This window comes from Nannospalax galili, unplaced genomic scaffold, assembly GCF_000622305.1.
Source record: "Nannospalax galili isolate Female #2095 unplaced genomic scaffold, S.galili_v1.0 scaffold237, whole genome shotgun sequence".
Classification (NCBI taxonomy): Eukaryota; Metazoa; Chordata; class Mammalia; order Rodentia; family Spalacidae; genus Nannospalax; species Nannospalax galili.
In genome coordinates, this window is record NW_008339924.1 from 943,676 (window position 1) to 968,477 (window position 24,802).

Here is a 24,802-nt window from a genome sequence, read left to right on the forward strand (position 1 = left end):
GAGCGGGGGGGGGGGGATCACACGCAAAAGAAATGTATTGTTTTGCTAACAAAAATCACTGTTTATTACATGTAGCAGGAAAAGCTCTTCTGTGTGAAGATCTAAGGTGCTTCAGGCCAGGTGACTGAACAGATGGAGAGAGAAAGGCACAACAAGCAGCCAACAGCCCGCTGAGGTCATAAGCCTGGCCTTGCCCACCCAATTCTCTGACATGACCACTTGGAAAGGCTCCAAAAGACAGAATTCCTTCATCACCAAAACCTATGCCAGCCCTATGTTCCTCCCTGATGATGTTAACAAGAAAACACCCAACCGTAGGGTAGCCGGAAGGAAATGCACTGTTCCTTATCAGGAACAGGAACCAAATTTTGATCCAGGACCCAAAACGGAAGTACGGACATGTGCCACACATCCAGAAGGCAGATGTTGGAGATCAGATCCTGGCATGGAAAGGACTGCTGACAGTCGTTCTTCAAGAGCACAAACACCGCCTCCCCCACTGGGGTTTCATCTGAGGGTTAGGACAGGAAACTGCAAGAGAACTTGTTCAAGCACAGCACAGGGCCGCTTCATGGAGATACTATGGGATGGGTATACCCGACAACATCTTGATCAATGAAACACATCTCAGCTATCAAAACTTAGTGATAAGGTCTAGGAAATGGCTCAGCAGGTAAAGGCCTTTGCTCCTAAGCCTGATTACCTGAGTTCAATCCCATGGATCCACATAGTAGGAGAAAACTGGCTCCCTCAAGTTGCCTTTTGACTTAACACATACAACATACACACACACACACACACACACACACACACACACACAATGGCACTTCCCCAATCCATGAAATAAATATACATTCTTTTAGGGCTGGAGAAATGGTTCAGCAGTTAAGAGCACTGGCTACTCTTGCAGAAGACCCAGGTTCAATTCCTAGTACCCACGTGGCAGCTAACAACCATCCAGGGGATCTGACACTCTCTTCTGGCCTCTGTGGGCACTGCATGACACGGGTGCACTTACACACATGCAGGCCTAACACTCAATACACATAAAATAAAAATGAAGTTAAAAGATTTTTTAGGGACTAAAAGAAAGTAGCTTAGCAGTGAATAAGATGCTCCCGAGAGTGAATCTCACAGGTATTAATACAATGCGTGCGCACTAACAAGCTACACAAAACCCTGAGCAAACAAAACGTTCCTTAAACCCACTATGCAGTGTTCCAAGTAACAGGAGGCCAGGTTCTTCTCAGAGCCCAGGGTACAAGCTGTTAGAGGAATGGAAAGCTCAGGTTCAGACCTGGGGTCCTGACTTCAGGACCCTCCTGAGAGCTGGAATTGCCAGGCGTGCACGGGCCACAGTTTACACAGACATGAATACAATGTTGGTGCTCAATCAAACCACATCTGAAGTTTCACTGGCTGTTTGAAAAACCAGAGGGGAAGGAGAAAGGGAACAACCGGGCCACCCACGCCCCACCGCAGCGCCGCCAAGGGCCGAAGGGCCACCGCCTGTAAACAGTTCACAGTCTGAAAGAAAACCCGTTTTCTGTCTTCATCTCTGGGGATTAGGGTACACTACAAAAACAGAGCTCAGCACCAGTTCTTTGTTACCAGAGCCCTAGAGAGGCGGTTGGCCCTGAAATTTACCTGTATCCAGGCGCTTTCCCGGGGACTCCTCCTCCACCTCGGAGTCTCCACAAGTGCTCCGCGACCTTTTCCTTGGCTGCAGTAGAGTCTCCAACCTTGGAAGGACTACAGACAAAAAGGTTTTGGTCCCTAGCTGAGGAGAAGTTGGCTGGGTTTCAGTGTTCTTGGCAGACTTTGGGGGGCTTACACTTTTCGATTTGCAGAAGAGAACAGAAGTGCGTCTGTTTACATCGCTTGATGGCTCCGCCACTGCGGAGGCCGCCGCCGCAGGCACATCGCCACTACTGGCGAGGGTGGGCTCTGGAGGGTGTCCGCTTACCAGTGCGCTCTGAGTGCAAGTGCTATGTGATTCATTATCAAATGTGACTCTTTTGAATAGTTTACTCTGCTCGGGGTTGAGTTCTACTGGTTTGAGGGTTGGTGGTTCTGAATTAGTCTCCGAGTTTGAAGGAAGAGGTAATGCATCTGATGGTTCAAGTTTAGGGGGAGATTTATCTCCTGAAAAAATTATAAATAAAGTGATTTTGAAAACTGAAGATTATAAAATCTATTATAAAACTTACTATAAATGTGAAGTCCACCAAAACACTAAATCAGTCAAGGAAACAAAGCATCACACTCAAAGGTCTGCTGAGCAGTGAGTAGCCCTGCAGGGCTGTCAGTCACACTGTGTGCGTTTCCCTATCCAAAGACTGAGGGCCCTGGTGACCTAGGCCCAGGTGCACAAGTTACTTTCTGGAAAAAACTGTGAAAGAGCATTTCACACACAACAATATTAAATATATTATCTGAGTTCACAACAATTTCTGCAACCAACGTTCACTTACCTTGAGGAACACAAGACACTCACAGAACTAAGGGAACCTTACACGGCTCCCACAGCACTCTACACTGCACCACAAGGTGGGTGAGGAGGAGGAGGAAACAAATATTAAACTGCCTGACTAGGGCTCTTTGAGTCAAAGCCCAAACATGGAAATGGAAGTGGCTAGGGAAGGACTCCCATGGAGCCCCTCTGAACACAGATCCATGGGAACTCCAGAATGCTAGCATGGGAACTGTTTTTGGTGTGTGACTCCAAAAAAAAGATGTCTAAAAAATTACCAATATGAGCCAATATGGATCTGGTATCTTAGGTTCAGCTCTGAAGAGGAGTGTCCATCTTTAGGCACAAAGATCCCAAGGACAAGGCAGCCATGAAGCCCACTGTGGCGTTAGGTCCTGCTGGGCTAAAATGTTAGGGTGGCTTTCTGAGCAAGACTGATTCTAAGACTGTGACTCCAGGAAGTAAGACAGAAAACCAAGAGCGTCAATGTGCAAGCCCCAAAGTGGTACATGTCATCACTGGGCATGGTTGACTTTACTAAACGACCCCAAAACCATTTGTACTAGGTCATAATGCTTTAAATCCTAAAGTCACTTTGGAAATGAAAAGCTATACAACTTACAGCTTCATTTGTATCTCCGGGTCGTTCAATTAACTCAAAGCAAAGGTTCTGAGTATGAGGGCCAAAAAGCTATCCGAAGGCTCAACTTCGCACAAAGCAAGACAGAGAGCAACACCAGGCCTCAAACAGCCACTCTTCCCACTTAAGAGGACATGAGGCGGCTCTGGGCTCCAGTGTGTGGCATGTGGAAGACTGTTATAGGTGATTCCACACGCCAAGGAGGAGGCATGACCTCAACAAAATTCTGTTTAAGAAGTCTTCTGCTTAAAAGTTTTATCCAGGAGTCACTGAGAGGTGGTGTATGAAGTTCATGCCAAGTTATCTGTATCTGGAGATTATGATTTCAATGAAGTAGAAATGCTGATCTGAATCCCTGGCATGTTGGTGATGACTAGATTCTTCCTACCCCCCGTGGTTAAGGTTACTAACAGTTTAGAAGCACAGTATTGGCAAAGCACACAGAATACTGAGCAGGTGGACTAGGAGCAGCACAGTATCATGCATGGCATCCCCTGGCACACGAGCACATGAAGACAAGCTACTGGTGCTGGCTGGCATGCAGGCTGGTTTCAGGAGGTAACCACTGCCAGGCTCTCTTCCACTGCAATACTTCAGTCTACCTCCTGTCTCAACTCCATCCCCACTCAAATCTCAGCACCAGGCTCTAATCCTAAATGCCTCTTAAGCCCCAGGCAGCATAGAACCAGCAGAAACAGCACAAAGGGGCCTCCTGCCCAGAGCCCTAGATACTGCTGAGCTCCTAGTCATTCTCTCCATGACTAAGAGGCACCAAAGACCCAGTTTTCACCTCCTACTCAACTCCCAGTCACTCCTGCCAAAGCAATAAATGGACATACTCCTGGCCCTGCACACCAGGTCTCCACCACAGCCCATACCTCCCTACCCACGTCTAATCAAAAGTGGCCGCCCCTCCTGGTGTGGTGGCGCACGTCTTTAATACCAGCACTCAGGAGGCAGGGACAGGCAGATCTCTGTGAGTTCAAGGCCAGCCTGGTCGTCTACATAGTGAGTTCCAGGCCAGCTGGGGCTACAGGGAGACCCTGTCTCAAAAAGACAAAAAAAAAAAGAAACCTGCCACCCCTAAGGGACTACATGGTCAGGCACACCCAGTCTCTTCAATGCTCAGTCCGTGCTCCCTATCCCTGGTTATGTAGTCATCCCTAAGTGACTCAGGTGAAAAACCACCTCAAGTAGCCATGGGGCCCATGTGGGCCACTAAAACTCTGATACTCAGTCTCCTCACCATGAGATGAAAACTAGCAGCACCTGAGGCTGTCACGCGCCACGAGGAGTAAATCCCCACAGCAATACAGGGGGAAGCACCAGCCCCCACGACTAACACCATCATGCCCCTTGAGCAGAAATCTTACTGGCAGTTAATATACAAGTTCAAAAATTACTTTCAAAAGCCCACTGTCTGCTGACTGTACATTACTGAACTGCACGTGAGAAATGGTCTGGTAACTCCAGTTCCATACAACTGGAACATGAAATATGCCAGTGCTCAAGTCCCCTGACCAGGACGGACTCACAACATACAGGAACAAAGCTGCTTGTTTCCACTTGCTAGACACCCAAGATGTCTACTCAGGACCAGCACTCCCTGAAAAATCTAAGATCCCTTTTTGCCCATAATACTTACATACCTGGACATCAAACCAAATGCTTCCACCAAAACCACAGAAAACACTAGATACCAAAGCACAGTGTGTGGAGACATTCCAGCAACTGCACTGTCCCGCCAGCCAACCTCCTCCTGCTCCCTGTCTCCACAGCTCTGAAGGAGCAGAGCTTTCAATGTATATTCTTACACTGAGCTTTTCAGACACACCCATCCTTGCTCTTCACAGGATGGAGTGCATACAGCTGGAGAGCATGACTGCTGTGTAAACAGTGGTGCCCAAGACTCTGCACCTAGCCCTGGGAGCCTCAGCAAGAGAGGCACACCTCATCTCACGATTGACCCATAGACAAGGTACAAGGCCCGTTTGCCAGCACATGCACTCTGCTCTCCCCAAAGCCCCACTGTCTCCTAAAACCCCAAGGGATATAAAGGTCCAAGATCTCAAGTTCATCCCACAGCTTTCATGACCAAAGTCCATGTGTCCCTCAGCCTTCATCCAGCTGGAATTCTTCAACCATAAAGTCAACAATAGAGGGCCTCCTGATAAGAATCCTGCCCCTTGGACCAGCAGGCCAGGCCACGTGCACTGCCCCAGCGAGCCAGGGCCTATCTCCTTTCTCAGATGCTGGTCTAGATCTGGTTCCTAACAACTAACCTGCTGATAAGTGAGTGCTATTTAATTCCAACTTAAGTGAGACTTTTATATTACAGAATTAGTGTTTTCAAGTGAAAATTCTGTGGCCATTCTCAAGAAAATAACAGACACATCTTTTGGAACATGCTGAACTAAGTGTCCAATTCTTAGACCCACACTGCCCTCATTTATAGACTGACTTCTGTTGTCTACACCAACATTCATATTCTCCCATTTCGTGTCTGGCTCTACTTGGGAAATTCCATCCCTTTAAGGGGGCCCTAACGTCTCCATCCCTTTAAGGGGCCCTAAACACCTCCACAGCTCTGCCTCAGAAAGGGTGTAGGGCTGACTCCTCCACCATCCACCTTCTCGGCTAGAAGGAAAATGACCTTTTCCTGAGTTTTAAACACAAAGCCTAGCAGAGGGCCAGGCATCTGTCACAGATGTATGCTTTCTCTAAAATGGCCCCAGCAGTGCGAAGCACCCACATGTGATCTTCCAAGGGCACTGCTGGCTCCCATTCAAGGTTAGAGGACTTGAAGGGACCACACTTGAGATATAGGAAGAGTTCCCAAGCCCTGTGAAGCCACCACTGTTCAAGGGAGCTTTGAGAAAGAAGTGAAAAGGCAGGACAGCTGCGCAGGAAAAGAGATCAGGCCTCCTTCAAGAGCAAATCCTTGCAAAGTGAGCCTCTCTGCTTGGAAAGCCCCAACTGAACTATGACAAATAGCGTACAAGTCCTCCTCAACCAGCTCTGGCTGTAGGAAGAGCCTGCCAAGGGTTGCTGTGGGAATCAAGCATTCTCTGGGACCCACTAGGATATAAAAGAACAGCAGGATCTCAGGTGGGGCTGTCAAAGGTCTCGTGAACAAACACCCCTTAAAGAACAGCACAGAACCCCAAAGAGGCAGAAAAGTGCTATGTGCTATGATCAAGGCTGTGAGAGAGCACAGAGGAAAAGCACCACACAGTCAAGAATAAAGCCTCTAATGTGTGGGCAAATCAAACCTGTCACTCAATGGTTGAGACACGGTATGTGAGCAATTCACAAAACTGGACACCCTGGAAGGCACTGGCCCTGATTTCTGCTGGTTACCTGGAACAACCTATAAAAGGAGCGTTCAGAGGAGGGAAAAGAGGGGCTACAAGGCCATCACCAAATGAGACTGACTAGCACACGCACACCCTGAAAGCATGCCACTGAAGCAGGGCAGGGCCACACCTACCAACACAGAAGGCTCAACAAGCAAACTACAATCGTGCCTGTCTCATTATAATATTCTACTCCTACTGGATAGGCCAGGAGAGACACACAGAGGTACTGCAGCTAACCCTAACCACAGTGGCAGGAGCAGGTCTCTACCATCTACTTCATGGAACTGACATGTGACTGTGAGTGGAGTAACAGAAGCTACTGTTCTCCACATCAAAGTGGTTTGCACCTCTAAACTCTACAACTAGATGCACACACACAAAGGTTCCATGATGACCCTGTCGCTGTGCATGTCTTTCCCACTGGACAGACAGGCCGCTTCTGTATTTTGCCCCACCCATCCTAACATCACACTGCCCAGCTCTTTCCCCAGATGTCACTCAATGGTGTTAGGACAAGAGGGTGTATCAAGGACTCCAGGCTGCTGAGGAGTCTGGGAGTTGGCCTGTGCTAGGAAGCATCTGAGTCCCCTTCCTGCCCTTTACAGCCCAGGATAGAGGAACACTTAACAGTAATCATCTTTCACAAGTCCTTCAAAAAGCTACCAGAGGGTCAGCAAGCTGGCTTACAAAACGGAAGCACCTGCTTAAGGGCTGACCACATGAGATCAATCCCTGGATCACAGAAGGTGCCAGGAGAAAACTAAGTTCTGAGAGTTGTCCTCTGCCCCCCGCCCACACACACACAACAAGTTCCTAAAAAGCTGTCTAACCATCTAACATCTAGCTGTCCCTCAATTTACAAAGCACAACAAACACTTTCAACACAGTATCATCTCTAAACTATTGTTTTAAAAGCTTTTCAGGCTCAAGCTTTAAAAAAAAAAAAAAAAAATTCGCACTCCATGCCTTAAAGGTTGTAAACTAAGTGCCAAATGACAGGACAGCCCAAAGCAGAATGTCCTTTCTAAAGAAACAAAAACCCAGTGGGAACACTCCATGACCAGAGTTCTATGAACTTCAAAACCTACATTAGTGGTGACAACAGAGCACCGTTATGGCTGATGAGGCACCTGAACGTGTAAGTGTGGCTCTCCCCACACCCGTCATGCTTACCTTCCTCCCCTGTGTCTGGCCCCAGTGGAGCAGCAGCATCTTCAAAGCCTCCTGTACCTGGCCCCGTGGGTGGGGATTGGTTGTGCTGCTGGCTCAGCTTGTTTCGAAGAACAGCAATCTCTTTTTTGAGCAGTTTGGCCCGTTTGCTCCGGGAGCCGCTGGACTTCATGGAGCAGGTGAGGTCCAGCTTGTCCAGCAGTTCTCGCAGCTGCTCCTCCAAGCCCATGTGAGCCCTGTTAGCCGGGTCCAGCAACCTGTCCACTGAACCAAGGGACAGGCATCATTAGTCATCTGATCCTTGGGCACCTTGAAGACTAGCACACTGTCCTAACTGTCCTTTAGTCTGCCCAGGGGCAACACCCCAGAGTGGCCAGGAGACCATGCACAGTCCCCTCCTCCACCCTCAACCTGAACCCATGAGAAGCTGTTGCCAAAAGGAAACAGGTCACTCCTCAAGGAGAATTTCTGAGCCCACAGCCAGCTGGACACAAAGGGACAGGGTGGCCACAGCCGAGGGTATGAAGGTATCACATACAACTCCGTCTTGCTATACAGACAAGTCCATTCCAAGTAAGGGGCACAAAGACCACCAGAGATGCATGAGCTCCACCAGCACAGAAACACAGATGAAACGTCAAGAGAAATGAGTGGACAGACACGCTAACGTCGGCCTGTCTCGACATCACTAATGCGGTCCTGGGTGAGTATTCACACAGAAATCATCACATGCATTGTTGAAACTGAGTTCACAGATCTTCCTGAATTACAGACATATTTACTCTAGAAGTCCCCAAACTTTCAAAGTTTCACCAAAACATATAAAGTTACCTTAACTTAGTGAAATGGCCAAATGAACTCGTCTTCAAGCTATGTGAAGATAAAAGCAGGAGGAAGAAGGATAACAGGAGCGACATGGAGTAGGGCAGATGTGTGTAAACCAAAGGGCCGGCTGAGAACCCAAGTCCTGCTGGAGCAGTTTGTCTATACCCAACAGCACAAGCTCTGGGACCTGAGCAAAAATGGCACAATTTGCCAACTCAAGGCTTGGAGTCACACCACCTCAAACAAAACCTCACAGCTACTACCACAACTGCATTCGAGTAAACATTCTTTAATTTGTAGCACACACACACACACACACAACCAGTTTTTCAAGGCCCATTTCTTTTGATTGCCAAGAGAGCACCTCATTAGGTAGCCCAGGCCAGCCTCAAACTTGCAATCCTCCTGGATACTGGAATTATAATCATGAGCCACCATGCCCAGGTTGTCTGCTTCTTTTTCAACAGAGGATCGCAACATCTCCATTATAGCAAGGCTCAGGACAGTGGCAGAGGTGCCCGGGAGCTGGCCCTACCAACGGGTCACCCTTTCTTCCTAACTCAACCACTGAGAAAGAAATGAATTAGGACTTCCCATTCTTACTTTCCTCTTTAGCAAAAAGCCTGGCATAGAAATTTATTTAGCAACAGCACAGTCCTTTTTCTTAAAGGCACCAACTCTGAGGCTTCCAAGACCTGTCCATTCAGAGAGCTCCTGTACCCAGGTGGGAGGACCTGGAGATAGTGAGAATCAAAAGCTACGGGGTCAAAGGCTCCCAGGTATCATTGGGGACCTCTGCTAGTAAGGGCAGACACCACCACTCGGAGCAGTCTGTCTACTAAGGCCAATCGCTATCAAAGTGTCCATGGCTAGTCAGGGAAGGCTGGAGCCATAGCCTCTATTCCCACACAGGCTGGAGAAGTGGTCATAGATGGACATGAAGGACTGAGATCACTCCACAACGGTAGTGGCTATCAGACTCAGCTCTAACAAGGACAACTAGGGAACATCTCAGCCCAGGATGGCACTGACCTGACAAGACAACCTAGGTTTGCAGAGAGCTATAAGCTCTGGGTGTGTGTGTTCTCAGACAGGGTCTCATGTACCCCAGACTGGCTTAACTTACTAATAGTTAAGATGACTCTTAACTTCTGATCCTCATGCCTCCAATGCTCAATGGTGGGGATGGGAGATGTGCACCACCGTGGTCTATGCTGGAAAAGCACTCTACCAACTAAGCTACATGTTCAGCACTCATGTGTTTATTTTATAATTTTGTTTCTTTAGATTGGTTTTGATTTTGAGGCAGGGTCTCACTATGTAACCCAGGCTAGCCTAGAAATTGCCACAGTCCAAGTTGACCTTGAACTTGTCACAGTCTTCCTGCCTCAACCTCCTGCATGCTAGGACTACAGATATGTGCCATCACACCCAGCTCTACTTCCCAATTTTCTACAAGACCTTATACTTGAAATTAGAGACAAAAAAATACAGATATATTCCTGTCCTGAAAAAAGTTCCAGGGGCTGGAGCACTGACTCAGCAGTTAAGAGCACTGGCTGCTCTTGGGAGAGGACCCGGGTTCAGTTCCCAGCACCCACATGGCAGCTAACAACCATCTCTAACTCCAGTTCCAGGGGATCTGATGCCCTCTTCTGGACTCTGTGAGCACTGTACAACATGGGTGGCACTTACATACATGCAGGCAATACACTCATACACATAAAATAAATAAAAATAATACAATATAAAAAGAAGAGAGAGAAAAAAAAAAATAGAGTTCCATCTATCCCGTATGCCCACAGATGTAATGAAAAAAAGACAGTCCCTCTGGACCAGATACAGGAAGCCAGAAGTCGGAGGGCCTCCAAGGGCCCTGCCTCTTTGCTACGCTACAACTGGAGCCCAGTGAAGAAGCAGCGGGAAGAGTCAAGACAGTGACTGCTGGATGTGAAGCAGAGGGGAGGCCAGGGTAACGCACAGTCAGTCCAATCCCAACACTTTCCTGAGCAGTGAGGAGCAGGAGAAAAGACCAGTCGAAACACAACACAGGACCTTAGGTTTGGTAATAATTTTGAATACAGAAAAACCATGCTCCAAGACCAACCACTCACCATGTGAGCATTCTCTCACTCAACAAATACAAAAGGGCCAAGAAGCTTCCAGTAATCACTTGGAGGAAGACATCGATAAGGAACAGCACAGCATGTGCCAGGTGGTGGGACCAGAGAAGTACAGTCCCACACTGAAGTGCTGGAGGATCAGGCAGAGCCTTGGGGAAGGGCCACAGCCAGGTCCTCTATGAACATGCACAAGCCTTTCAGGGAGAGACGCAGAGCAAGGACGACAGTGTCTGCTTTGGTTTCTTAGCTGAAACCCAAATACCAACACCTGTCTTCTCGCTACAAAACCTCCTTAGGAAGCCAAGCCCCAACCCACACTGCCCTCTTAGACCAAATCATCTAGGTCTGAGTTCAAACTGACATCTGTGCCGCTGTAGCCCAAGTGAGGTATGATGAGTGTACAACACACACTAGGTTAAAGAATAAAAGTAAACAGGGTCTCCCCTCAGTAATGTTTACACTGAGCACATGTCGGAATCCTAAGAACTCTGCACTGTCTGCTGGAAAGAACAACCTCCCATCTTCCCGGAGGTGATGCTGGATTCTTACCATCTTCCCAGGAGAAAGGCCGCCGAGGGGCCACGACAGGCCGCTCAGGCAGGTGCATTCCTGAGGCCTCTTCCAGGCCGATGCTGTCCACCTCACGCCGGGCCTGCCTCAAAACAACACCTCCCTGATCTCGCAGCCTCACTGCGGCTCTATAAAACACGGTGTCCTTGGCATTGTACTTCATGCAGTTATCTACAATGAGATTAAAATCCTCCTCAAACGCATGGAGGTTTTTATACCCTTGAGCTTCTAGCCGTTTCCTCATTGTAGCAAAGTCCATAGGGTGTTTAATGTGATCCAAATAATCTGGTACCTAATTTTAAGAAGGAAAATAACATTTACAAACCAAAACAGGATTACAACTTAGTCTGTATTATCTACATAACCAATCACACATACCCCAGACTATTTTCACATGACAACACTAAGCCAGTCCAATCTAAGGCCAGTATCTCCCGCCCTTCCCCTCCCCCCCATCCCCCCCTTTCTAGACAAGGTCTTACTATGTATCCCTCGCTGACCTGGAACTCACTACGCAGACCAGGCTGACCTCAAATTCACAGAGATCTGCCTGCCTCAGTCTCCAGAGTGCTGCTAGCACATCTAGCCTCAGCCCAATCTTCACAGGAACCCAATCTCTCTAACTAAAGGACATCCCCAGGGCTAACACCAGTGGCTGAGTTCTGAGTGGAGCTTCTCACTCAGACATTTTTCAATACTTTATAATAAAACACCTTCTCTAATTAAATATTAATTAAATTATTAAACAATAGTCATTAGCTAATCACGAGAATTAAGAATGCTCTCCCTTGGGAATCTGAGGCCCTCTTCTGACCTCCGTGGCACTGCACGACATGGGTGCACTCACGAACATGCAGGCGATACATTCATACACACAAAATAAAAATAAAAAATTTAGATTTAAAAAATTTTAAAACAAAAATTGAAAAAAAAAAGAATGCTCTCCCTAGTTACACATTTAGTCAAACAAGCAGCGCAGATCCAGAGGCATACATGAAACAGACAGGGCGCCATGACGACACGCACCTCCTTCAGACTCACGGGCTGGGCGAAGATCTTTGCAGGGTCCTTCTCCTGCAGCTGCTCCAGCACTGAGCGCAGCAGCACAGTCAGCGGGGTCAGCCGCAGCTCCATAGCCATCTGCTCCACCTTCACCTGCCAACAACAGCACACACTGTGTCTAGAGGACAACGGGTACACCCTCCCGAGGGTCAGGGCACCTCCCACTGTGACACTCCAACCATCGGCACAGCCATCGGCACAGAGCAGCCCCCATGTAGGCCACTGCTCTGCTGTGAAAGCAACCCCCTCTAAGGACACGTGCTTCTGCCAAGGCACAGCTGCCTTCCTTTACCACCCCCAATCCAGAGGGGCCACCTAATCTGGCACCACCATGGGGCCCATAGGGCAAGCACTTGCTGGGAGGTCAGAGTGCAGGGCCACGCCAGAGAAGCTCCAGCCGCACCCCACGAGAGCAGGAGGTGGGTCAAGGGCCAGCCCTGGGGGGGGCCGAACCCAAGGGTCTCACCTGCTCACGCTTGAGTTTCTCCCGCTTGCGCAGCAGCTCAATCAGCAGGCGCGCACGCTCCAGGTCGTGCCGCAGTCGCTGCCAATACTTCAGCTTCTCTTTGGCAGCTTTCATCTCCTCGTCATTTTCTCTCTGAGAAGAAAAGTAGAACTTCCCATCAGTCTAACCCAGAGGCTCTTCCTGCTAAGGGTCTAAGACGCTCAGATAGGCAAAACTGCCAGGGGTCACACCGATTTCACCAGGCCCCCGTGAGGTGCCATGACAAAGGATAAGGGGAGCCAGCAGTGCCCAGGGAACCAAGAGGCCTTGGTTTGAACCTAGGAGCTGGGAATGGAGGGGCACGGGAAAGCACAGGTACACAGGGAGCACAGGGCTGAGCACTCTGACTTGCAGTGGACCCCGACACAGGCTTTGCAGACTAAAGTGTAGAGGGATCACTTCTAGCCCTTGAAGGCTGGGGTGAGCACTCCAATCACAGCACCTCTGTCTTCTCAGGTGACAGAGCAGTGACCAGACAGCACATGTCCTATCCTTGCCGGCAGGTCCCTCCCCACCAAGTCATCAAAATAAAAGAGCAGCATGGGAAGTCAGGACACAACCGGTCAGTATAGCAGGTGGGCTCTACGCGGCCACAGAGAGGCCACTCCTAAGGATGCTCAGAGCTCTGAGCAGGACAAGGAGTCACAGCTACCCACAGCTGTCCCAAGCCTCTGAAGGACAGAAAGTGTTCAAAGGGCATCCTCCTGCCTCACAGAGGTAGAGGCACAGGGACGGGAAGACGCAATCCCTCCAGTCATCATCAAGGACACCAAGCAAGAGCAGGGCCCCATTTACACGAACCGGTGTCCCACCACCTGCCAGGGATTTAACTGTGGCATTCCCACACCAGTCAACGTGCCACATACCACCATACCCTAAGTATTCCCTGCATCTTGTCCACTCAAGATCCCCAGACATCCTCCCCTGCACAGACCTCACCCTCACACCACCTTACATCTCCCCTTCCTGTCGCCCCAGAGTAAGCCTATCCAAGGCCCCTGGTCCTCATGCAGCTCCACAGTAGTCACTACCCAAAGCCAACGCCTACTCTCTGCTCTACCTCCTCACAGCAGCCACATGTCCTAAGCCTATCATGAAGGGAAGGAGCATGGCCCGTTCCAGACGCACGGCCTTCTGTACTGCTGAGGACAATAACCCAGGAGCACCCACACCAGTCAGCCATGAGCAAAGGCTTCCAAGGGCTGTAGAATCCACCCCACAACCCTGAGACCCCTTCTTCTAGACTGTTTTGCCTCTCATAGACCCACCCTCAAAGGACACCACAGGAGACTCTGCAGCCCAGGCAGGCTGCCAGCACACTGGCTAAGGATGTCGAGTCTCAGGGCAAGGAGTCACTGACGAACTGCAGCCACCTTTCACAGCATGAAAACGACGGCACCAGGATGGGCATGCGCTGTCTGGATTCACCCAACTTCAGTGCCTACTGCTCAGACTGCAGTTCTTGAAAATTCTCAAGTATTTAAGTGGAATTAGCCAGCATCACCCTCAGAAACAAAGTCACTATATACGTGAAAAGGTAAATTCAGAAAACCAAATAGCTTATCAGCACCTGAAAACCATCCTGCCGCTAGCCAGAGACAGACTCTGAAAATATCAACCAAAAGGACGACGAGGCTGGTAACCCCTTGAAGCAAAGGCAATCTCCCCAACAGGCTGTGCTTGAGTACTTAGGGACGAGTAAAACAAGGTGGTCTGCTCACAGCCGGGTTTTAATTTTTAAAAGGTCACGTGGCAACTTAGCCTTTGCTGCACTCCTGCATGCCACGGGCTGGGAAGACAGAAAGACCCTGTACATACACAGCCGTATCTCCTTAGCCCAACTTCAGAGTCTCTGCTCTGAAGCACCCATGCTTCCATACAGAGGTCAGTGCTGGAGGTCTCTGTAACAGGGTGGAAGTGAAGTGATTTCTGAGAAGTCTAGAAGTGGTCACCCACTGCCAGAAGAAAATCAGCACCCCAGTATTCCTACTCCTAACACATTGGGAGACCCAAGTGCTAGGATGAGCAAAGACGGCCAGACCCACCCCACAAGGACAAGTTCAGCAGTCAAGCCAAAGTTCATTATGCTGGAATACAGGTCAGTGCAACTGTGAACAGACCAGCTCTACAGCAAGGGCTCCCATGACACAACCCCAACCCCAGGGCAGCCAGGCCCAGTCCTGCCAGGCTGCAGATCTCCCAGATGCTACCAGGAGGGTTAGCAGTGCAGAGCCTAGTACAGTAAGAGAGGGAGGACAAGCGGAGGGTGAGGAGACTGGCCTGAGCGCACACGGCAAACTGCTCAACCAGGCTCAACCAGATCTAAGCAGCCACCCCATCCCACTGTAGCACCCCCTTAGCAAATGGTGGAAGACAAAGAGCCTGCCTTTCCACCACACTAGAGCCTGTGGGGACCCAGTACAGAGCTGGGGGAAGCCTCCCTAATCCCAGCAAAGATGGACCCGGTACAGCACCAGCAATCTCAGTGATTGCCCCACTCAGCAGCTCATCCTGTTCTGCCCTCCATCCCAAGATGGTCAGGAAGGTCCAGCCAGCATGGAAAGGCCCTGACTGTCCTCTTCCAAAGCCTGGCTGAACACAGACAGCCAAAACCAAAGGTAAATCAAATTCTAACATCAAGTATTTCTAGTTTCAAAACCCATGGGTGGCTGAGGTAGAGCATGTGCCATCAGACATGTATTTCTGGGCAGTATATGTGCAGAAGAACCATGTTTATGACACCTCACACATGCTCCACCACACCAAGTCTTCAATATGGATGGCATCACTGTTTGGACATCCCCAGAAGACCAATGTGACTTGGACAGTGTAGGAACATAATTATAGCCTTTACCCTCACATCCTGCCAGCTCCTGCACAACATAGGACACCCCTATACCACGTGCAGAGCCTACTACTGCTCTTTTGATGAATTCCAGAGACACCTCAGGGCTTGCAACCAGAGCTCCGTCTGCTCCCTCTCTCTGCCAAGATCTAGACTCTACCACTCAGATCAGACCCAAAGATCAGCAAGTTCTGAGGTCCCAGGAAAAGGAAGGGCCTTTGCCCACCTAAAGGAGGAGGCAGTTTGAGTCACACAGCAGCCTCTGTAGCGTTGCTCATCTGACGCTGGGATGCAGGGACAAAAACCTGCTCACTACTCCACAGACACGCCTTTGACAGCCACATGGAGACCCAACAGGACTCTACAAGGTTAAGAGCTGGTTGATGTTTTACAGATAGATTAATGATACTGCTCTACACGCAGGACTGCAGCAAAAAGGACAGCACAGGGTTCTTCAGACCCTGCACCCACAATGCTGGACTTAACAAAGCCAAAAGAGTAGAGGCCACCAGACAGGTATTTTAGGCCACACGCAGAAGAGCCATATGTATGACATCTTGCAGGAGATGCTTTCCTCTGAAAGACTACCATCCAACAACTATCATACCAGGTGGCGCCCCAACCCAAACTGACTGTTATAATGTGCACTTGGTTTAGGTTTGTTCTTTTAAAAAGCATATATGTTCTGTCACCCCCTCAACTCCTTCCCTCCTTCTTGCTATGGTCAATGCTAAACCAGCCTTTAAGAGTGAATGCAAGGCCCAGCACCCATCAGATCTATGCTGTCATCAGGCCTCCCTCCCTGACCCCTGTCCTAAACATCCAAGTAGCCAAAGTAATACCTGCTTCTCGAGGTACTCCCTTCTGTGCCCAGAACTGGCAGAGGGCGGGAACAGAGTGTGCAGAGTAAAGGAAGGAGAAGCAACTCAACAATGAAGTCACACAAGCCCTGAGGGTACGTGAGCCACCTGTACAACCTGCAGCTTGGCAGCAGGTTCAGCACCACATCCAGCCTGAGGGGACCATGTGTGATCAGTGTGTGTTAGGAGGCAAGAGACACTGAAAGGTGGATGAGGGCGCGTGCACGTACCTGCTGCGTGTTTCTCTGGGACTGCAGGCTGGACTGGAGCCGCCGCAGCAGGGGAGCACCATTCCTAGACAGCCTTTTGAGTAACCAGTAGCTGTGGGCTCGCTCCACAAACTGCTTCTTCCGCTGAATGGCCACCTGATTCGCAATCCTATTTAATCTAAAACATGGAAAAACTCAGAGTTTAGCTTTGAAAGGTATATTACAATTTTGCATTCAGGAAACGAGGCATGACGATGCTGCCTTCAATACTGCTACTTCAGTTCTCTCTCTGATCCGTGACACACATATCTACTGTCCCTGATGCTATGAAAAGAGTTCACAACCTCCGGTCATCTGAAGCTTTCGTCCACCAAAGCAGTCACCAGGTTAAAACATCTAAAAAGGAACACAACTGAGCAAAGCTTTGAACACTTCTGAACTGTGTGCTGTCCTGTCTGTCCTACCCACACTGACTGACTGGTGTGACCACTGTCAGCTGAGCAGCCGGGGGCTGAGCCAAGTGTGCTCGCTCTCACAGGTGGATCAATGGCCCTGGTCTCACTCAAGCTCTTGAAGAAGAGATTAAGACACTTGAAGCAGGGCAGCCAGGGCTGGGAGCACATGTTCTCAAGAAATGACAAGAGTCTTCTGAGAAACGTCACCCTCTGGGAAGTGTAAACGCAAAGCTGTGAAATCTCTGCAGGAAGGGAGCTTAAACTCAGAGTTTAAGATCTGGCAGGAGGGCTTTCCTACCCCTCATCAACCTGAGACAAGAACAGCTCAAAAATGTGCCTCACAACAACACTGAAAAACAAATTCCATCAAAACGCAGAATGTCAACAAAACTACAAAGACAAGTGTTCCCTCTTTTGCACACCACACAGAAAATTTCAAGACACTGAAGAATTTTAAGCTCACAAGTTTTACAAAAGAAAACAAATCCAAGGTTTACAGACAGTCGAGAAACAAAATGCCAGGTAGAAGCCCCAGCATCCCCGAGATGCTGCACACACTCACGCTGTTTGGCCTCCTGGCTGAGCTCCACGTGAAATACTGCTCGCTGACGCTCTGCATTTTCAAGGTGGGCCACAAACGAAGCTCCAGTGACAAGCCCACCGAAAGACACTCAGATGGAGGAGGACGCTGGGCTGCCACAGAAGGTAAGCAAGAGACACCTGGGGTGGGACCTGAGTCCCAGTGAGACTGTGTCCAACAGGTAGGGCAGGCCTGGTTATGTCACTGGCTACTATTCTGGGCAGTTTCTGTTTTTACCACTTCTGACTGATTGGTAACCTCTGTGTAGTAAACTGCATAAATCTTAACACATAGAAGTCAGGGGGTTTTAGCGTGGAGACAGAGTTCTAACATTTCACCTAGGATTATTTTAATGATCACAGGAGGCAGTGCAGATACAAACATTTCAATCAATTTGAAAATCCAAAAAATGTCAGTTAGCAATCTGCTTTATAAAGATCCTCTGACCTCAAAAAACAACCCACACCTTCTCCAGTGCAACTTGATGAAGTGTGAACAGCCCACAAGCTGTAAGCAACAAGCTTGGATAAGAACATTTAAAAATGTGTCCTACGGGTATGATCCAAAGCACTGGTTCTGCCTCTGGTGAGAGGGATGGACAACAGCCTCCACACCAAAGCCCTGTGGACACAGACCAGCCAAAAGTGAGTATGTCCCCACTTCAACCCACTCATCAAGTCCCAGGGCCAACTACCAATTCTGAAGAAGCATGGGTAGAACAGGCCAAACCACACCACCAACAGAGGAGCCAGAGGATGCAGGAGCTGAGACCAAGACAAACCTTCGAAGACAGCAGCACCTCTAGTCTGGATTAAGTCTGCTTCAGGGTCCCCAGAGCGACACTGGTACCCAGCAAGAAGTCCAAGGACTGGCCACTCCTACGCTCTGGCCTCCTGTTTTACCATTTCTGCTTCCCGCCACGCCGCCACTGCTCTGACCTGACCCTCAGGAGATAAAACCACGAGGTACCCAACTTGAGCTGTTTTGTTTTTGTGACCAGAAACTATTTAGTACAGGCGTTATTTCAAAACCACACACGCAGAAAGGTTCACCTAGAGGAAAAGCTTATGATGCAAACCCCACAGATCAGAACAGCACCTGGTCCCCGGAGACGGAAAGGGGCTGTGCAGGGGGTGGGAATGAACAAGGTCTCATCTGACACATACCACGGCCATGAGAGTGCATATTCTGTAGTTGTTCGTTAGTGCCACATGTTTGAACTTCTTGTTCTTATACTCTATTTGAAATCTTAAATTATGTTGGCAAGAGTGAATACATGCAAGATTTTCTCAAGCCTCCCTGAATACAGCCAATAGAAACGCCTTCAAGGGAAAGATTAACGGGACAGTTTTGCTGGAGTCCGAGCAGACGCACACCAAGTGGACATGGCAAGTGGCTGTATTGTTTCTAAGCCTGTGGAGGCCCAGGGCTGACTGTTTTAGCATCTAGAGAAATTCTCCTTCTGATGTGGAAGTGCTGGTTACTGCCAGCTCATGATTTTCCTCACGCACACTGCTACTTCAAATCATTCTACTTATGGATGTGAGCAGTTCCCAACACTTAACACCCATAAAAACAAAAACCAGGAAGAGCAGAGCATGGTCAGCTGAGGTAGAAGGATGTGGAGACCAGCCTATACTATACAGAGAGACCCTGTCTCAAAAAGTAAAAATAAAAAACAGGAAGAGAAGTAAGAACAAATTTACCTCATCCTAACAGTAATATTCGTCCACTTGGCTCTTTAAAATCACATGACTCAGATACGCACCCTCATTAAATGTCATTTACTATTAGGAATTCTCAAGAAAAGGCTGGGTGTGGTGGCTTATGCCCTTCATCTCAACACTCAGGAGGCAAGGGCAGGCCAATCTCTTAAATATGAGACCAACCTGTCTATATAGTGAGTTAATGAGTTCCAGGCCAGCCAGGGCTACATAATGAGATCTGTCTCAAACTATAGTAATCCTCAAGAAGTACATCTGTTTTGTACTAGTGTCTGTGGAGAGAGAAAGAGACAGAGAGAGTGGGAGGGAGAGAGGGAGAGGAGTTGGAGTTGTTTGGGGTTTTTGTGTTTTGTTTTTGAGAAAAGTCTTCAAGCCTAGGCTGGCCTAGAACTCTAGCCCCAGAGTGCTGGAACTATAAGCTAACTTTTTTTTTGTAAAGATAGTCTCATGTAGCCCAGGCTGGTCTTGAACTCTCCATGTCACTGAGGATGATGAGCATGATTCTCTTGCCTCCACCTCCTAAGAGCTGGGATTACAGGCATGCAACGCACTACTACAAACTGACTCCATACTGATGGTAGAATCTAGAGCCTTGTGCATACTAAGCAGACATTTCACCAACTGGGCTACGTCGCAGCCCCATGGCTAACATTTTTAAGAACCTGGGCAGGAGGACGCCTCTATGATTCAATCTAAGTGCTGATTGTCTGGCATACAAAGTAGCGTCAGGTCAGTGGCTCCGGGTGCAGAACCATGTGGTGAGGATGTTGCACCAAGGACCAGACAGCCCCAATCCACCACCTCATCCTCAACAGTGATATGCAAGGCTGGATGCAGTTCAGCAACCACACCTGCCTAGCATGTGTGAGGCTGGATCCCTAGGGGCAGAGAAGGCTAGCAAGGACAAGAGAACAAGTGGCATCAACTCCACAACCAGAAAACGGGTCCCCAATGAGTTCAAGAAAATGGGAAGGAAGCTTCTCAGTAACTGCTGAACACGCCCATGTGTTGGACAGGCTGGGCATGTAAGATGCCCTCCACGCCCAAATGCCCAGAACTTCCCTGTGCAGAGAGCCAGGCCAGAAAAAAAGGCAGGCAGGCAAGCCAGGAGAGCAGGGAAAAAAGAAAAAAGAAGATGCTTAGAACCACAAGTACAGGCCGCAAAAGCAAACATTAGCACGGTGATTTGAAAGCTTCCTTTCCAGGACAGTTCTAAGAGTGGACGAGACAGCACTGTGTGGCCAACACATGTTCACTGTCCCAAAGGCACCATGCAAACTCACTCTCGGCTGCCCATCCTTAGCCCTAAGGGGGTATGGGAGGCTCACTCTCACCCCACTTCATAGACAAGCATACTGAAGCCCAGTGTTGGATCCAGGCCATCAGGCTCAGCTGGGCTTCCTAGTAGAGTAAGTGACCAGTCACATGACAAAGACTATGAAGCCTCCCTGTGGTTAAATGCAGACGCCACACCAACAGACCATTTAGGCCCCAGCAGGCTGCATACTAGTCTGAAAATACCCAGTGCTGGGGAGTGTGGCACCCCAGGAGTACCACCCAGATGGGGTGTAAACTGGAAAATTCTCAAGGTACACACAATCCCGATTGTCCCACGCACCTCCCATACCAGAGGGTGAAGGAGGCTCCTGCCTGCTCCAGCCAGCCACGTGCCCCAGTCTCACTCTGCCACAAAGTCATATTGGAAATGTACCTGCAGGGTTACTGTGGGGAACTACAGACAGGACAGCAGCCGGGGACCAAAGCTGGAGAGACTAAGACCCTAGAGCAGCTGGAGAGCTAGTCCCAGGCCCCAGTGTGTTACACCAACACCAAAGAAACACTGCTAGGGATCTGTCCAGTGGACACCTGTTAGGAACGGGAGTTTGGAAGAACCATCTTAGACATGGCACCAAAAGCACAAGCAATGGAAAAGACAACAGACCACCCAGACCTCTGAAAATTAAGATGCAGGGCCAGAGAGATGGCTCGGCGGTAAAGGACACTGCTTGTTCTTGGAGAAGACCAAGGTTCGAATCCCAGCACCCACATGGCAGCTAACAAATGTCCGTGACTCCAGTCCCAGGGGATCCAAGAGCCTCTTCTGACCTCCTCTGGCACTGCACGACATGGGTGCACTTACCTACATGCAGGCAATACACGCGTACACATAAAATAAAAATAATAAATAAAAAAAAACATTAAAATGCTTCATGCGTCAAAGGACAAAAGACAACGCAAAGACAACCACACGTCTGGAGAAGCACCTGTGAGCGTGTGCTGAAGGGAGTCCGATATTCACAAGAGAGAACTCTTGCAAATTCAACAAGACAGCAGATTACAAAGAAAACAAAAAGATCCAAACTCAAAGGTCCAAGAAAAACCGCGACAGTTTCCACCGTGAGGGATTTCAAATCAAAACCATGAGCTGCTGTTTTATTCCATGGACAGTGACCTCACAGAGACAACAGTAAGAAGTAAACACCCTCCAGCTACTTTAAACAGTCTAGCAGAGCCTCAACACACAGCACAGGACCCAGCACTTCTACTTCTAGGAACCCAGTCAAGAGAAATGAAAGCATGGTCACGCAGAGATGTGTGCAGGGTCAGCGAGAGGGCTCAGCAAGCAAAGGCACCTGCCAAACCCGACAGCCTAAGTTTGATCCTCAGAGTCCTCGAGGTGGAGAACCAATTCCTACAAGTTGTAACCTCTACAGGCATGGCATGGCACGTGCACGTCCACATTATACAAATCATATAAATAAATGTTAAAAAAAATTAGCCTTCTATGTCCTGTGTGAGAATAAAATGAGACCACTCAGCTTTCCCCAACTATTGTCACACAGAACCACAAAGTAAACACTTTCCTTCTCCCGGAAAAAAATGTACAAAAATGTTCAGAGCAGAACTACTGTAAAAGAAAGCAGAGACAATCCGAATGCCCAACACACGAGGAACTTTCAAAATGTGGCCTCTCCATACACTGGAGTATTATTCAGCCTTAAGAAAGGAGGAGCCAGGGGGCTGGAGAGAGATGGCCAGCAGTTAAGAGAACTGACTGTTCTTGCAGAGGACCCGGGTTCAATTCCCAGTACCCACATGGTAGCTAAAAACCGTCTGTAACTCCAGGTTCCAAGGAATCCGACACACGCCTTTCTGACCTCTGTGGGCATTGTACAACATGGGTACACTTACATACATGCAGGCAATACACTCATACACATTTTTTAAAAAATCAGAATTAGCCAGGCATGGTGGCACACGCCTTTAATCCCAGCACTCAGGAGGCAGAGACAGGCAGATCTTTGTGAGTTCAAAGACAACCTAGTCTACATACTGAGTTCCAGGACAGCTGGGGCTACAGGGAGACCCTGTCTCAAAAAGACAAAAAAAAAAAAAAAAAAAAAAAAAAAAAAAAAAAAAAGACAACAACAAAATTTTTTTTTAATGAGGGCTAGGGAAATGGTTTGGTGAGTAAAGTTCTTTCTGTACAAACATTGAGGACCTAAGTTCAGATCTTCAGAGCCTATATAAAAAGCTGGGCCACTGTATGGTCTTAAACATCTAAAAGGAAAGAATAACCAGAGTAAAGTCATCAGTACATTTCTTTAAGAGTTCAAGGGATTACTTCCCAGACATTAGGCTTAAGTCCATATAAAAAGTTATTTAGGGGGCTGGAGAGATGGCTCAGCGGTTAAGAGCACCAACTGCTCTTGCAGAGGACCCGGGTTCGAGTCCGAGCACCCACATAGCGGCTATGAACCGTCCTTAACTCCAGTTCCAGGGGAATCTGAAGCCCTCTTCTGACCTCCGAGGCACTGCACGACACGGGTGCACTCACATACATACAGGCAATACACTCATACACATAAAATAAAAATGATAAATAAAGCCGGGCGTGGTAGTGCACACCTTTAATCCCAGCACTTGGGAGGCAGAGGCAGGCAGATCTCTGTAAGTTCAAGGCCAGCCTGGTCTACATAGTGAGTTCAGATCGGCTGGGACTACAGGGAGACCCTGTCTCAAAAAGTCAATCAATCAATCAATCGATCTTTTTTTTTTTAAAAAGCCGGACGTGGTGGCGCATGCCTGTAGTCCCGGCACTTGGGAGGCAGAGGCAGGCGGATCTCTGTGAGTTCAAGGCCAGCTTGGTCTACATAGTGAGTTCCAGGACAGCTGGGGCTACAGGGAGACCCTCCTTCAAAAAGACCAAAAAAACAAAAGTGCTACTCAGACGTAAGACTTCAAATCTTGGTCTGCAATACTGTGGAGACAACCAGCTATTGTTCTAAAATGATGGATAAATTTGTTTTCTCTCCCTATCTAGAAGCCTTTGTGAGGAAACTGGCACTGATTCTAGCCACTCCAACAGCTATCAAAGTGCCTGAAAACAAATCCTGAGTCCATCACTCTCGAGTCCAGCCTTGGCAGGCAAAAAAATGAGGAGGAACCCAATGGAGGGATGCTTTTGGAAGCTCTCGTCAAGAAATTCCAACGTACTCTGATATGAACATTTCAAAACTGCTCTGTTCTGACTTTTTTCTAGATCCCTGTCTAGAACTTGTTAATGCTCTTGCCTTTACTTCTTCACACCTCCTATTCAACAATCAAGGGCTTTCTTTTCTCCCTACAGATAAGGAATGCAATTTGGGAGTCTTTTAGATAGATACACTGAAGGGGCACCCTAACTGCCTCACCCTGCATCCCTGTTCAGCATGGAAGAAGCCAGAGCAGTCTATGTCCCAACTCCCTATCTGCAAGTTGGGTAACCTCTTCAGAGGATGGTGTGGTAAGAAGAGGAGGCAGGAATTGGCTAGGCAGTTAGGGTAAAAAGACCCCCCCCAAAAAGTAGCCAGTTTCTTGGCTAAAAGTCACAATGTCCTTGGGCCTCTTAGCAACATATTCCTTTCCAAAGGCCAAAAATATCAAAAGTATTTGGGAGCTTTTATCTAATCTTTAAAAGATTTTAGGGTTACCTCTTCAGAGGGGCGAATGTTAGAGTAGCAAAAAAAAGCCCCATTAAAAAAAAAAAAAAAAAAAAAAAAAAAGAAAGAGTACTTGAAGTTAACAGAAAAAAGTGATGGGGAGTGTGTTGGATGGCTTTGGTGTCAACTTGACACACCTGGGTTGAGGGAGCCTCAATTGGGGAATTGCCTCTATTGGACTGGCCTGTGGCCATGTCTGAGGGGAATCTTCTTGATGAGTGATGAGAGGGAGGGGGCAGCCCACTGTGGGTGGTGCTACCCATGGGCTGGTGGGCCTGTGCTGCACAGGAGGGCAGGCTAGGCGGGGGCCAGGGGGAGCAAGCCAGTAAGCAGCGTTCCTCCATGGCCTGTGTTCCAGCTCCTGACTCTAGGTTCCTGCCCCAAGTTCCTTCCTACCTTGGGGCTCCCGGATGAACTTTG

The 24,802-nt window shown here is 48.7% G+C and overlaps 1 protein-coding gene across 5 annotated transcripts in view; it reads right to left on the bottom strand.

Annotated features, from left to right (window-relative positions):
- Window positions 1-24,802, bottom strand: part of Brd1 (bromodomain containing 1) — a 53,377-nt gene that overhangs the window by 12,510 nt on the left and 16,065 nt on the right. For 2 of the 5 annotated variants that reach the window (XM_008834711.3, XM_029564333.1), the window contains exons 3-8: window positions 16,663-16,819; window positions 12,689-12,820; window positions 12,187-12,315; window positions 11,140-11,452; window positions 7,646-7,906; window positions 1,648-2,145 (exon numbers count right to left, since the gene is read on the bottom strand). In XM_008834711.3, the coding sequence (XP_008832933.1) occupies window positions 1,648-2,145; window positions 7,646-7,906; window positions 11,140-11,452; window positions 12,187-12,315; window positions 12,689-12,820; window positions 16,663-16,819 (1,490 nt within the window). The remainder of the gene's footprint in view (window positions 1-1,647; window positions 2,146-7,645; window positions 7,907-11,139; window positions 11,453-12,186; window positions 12,316-12,688; window positions 12,821-16,662; window positions 16,820-24,802) is intronic. The other 3 variants (XR_003849799.1, XM_008834712.3, XM_029564334.1) reach the window with 3 other exon arrangements.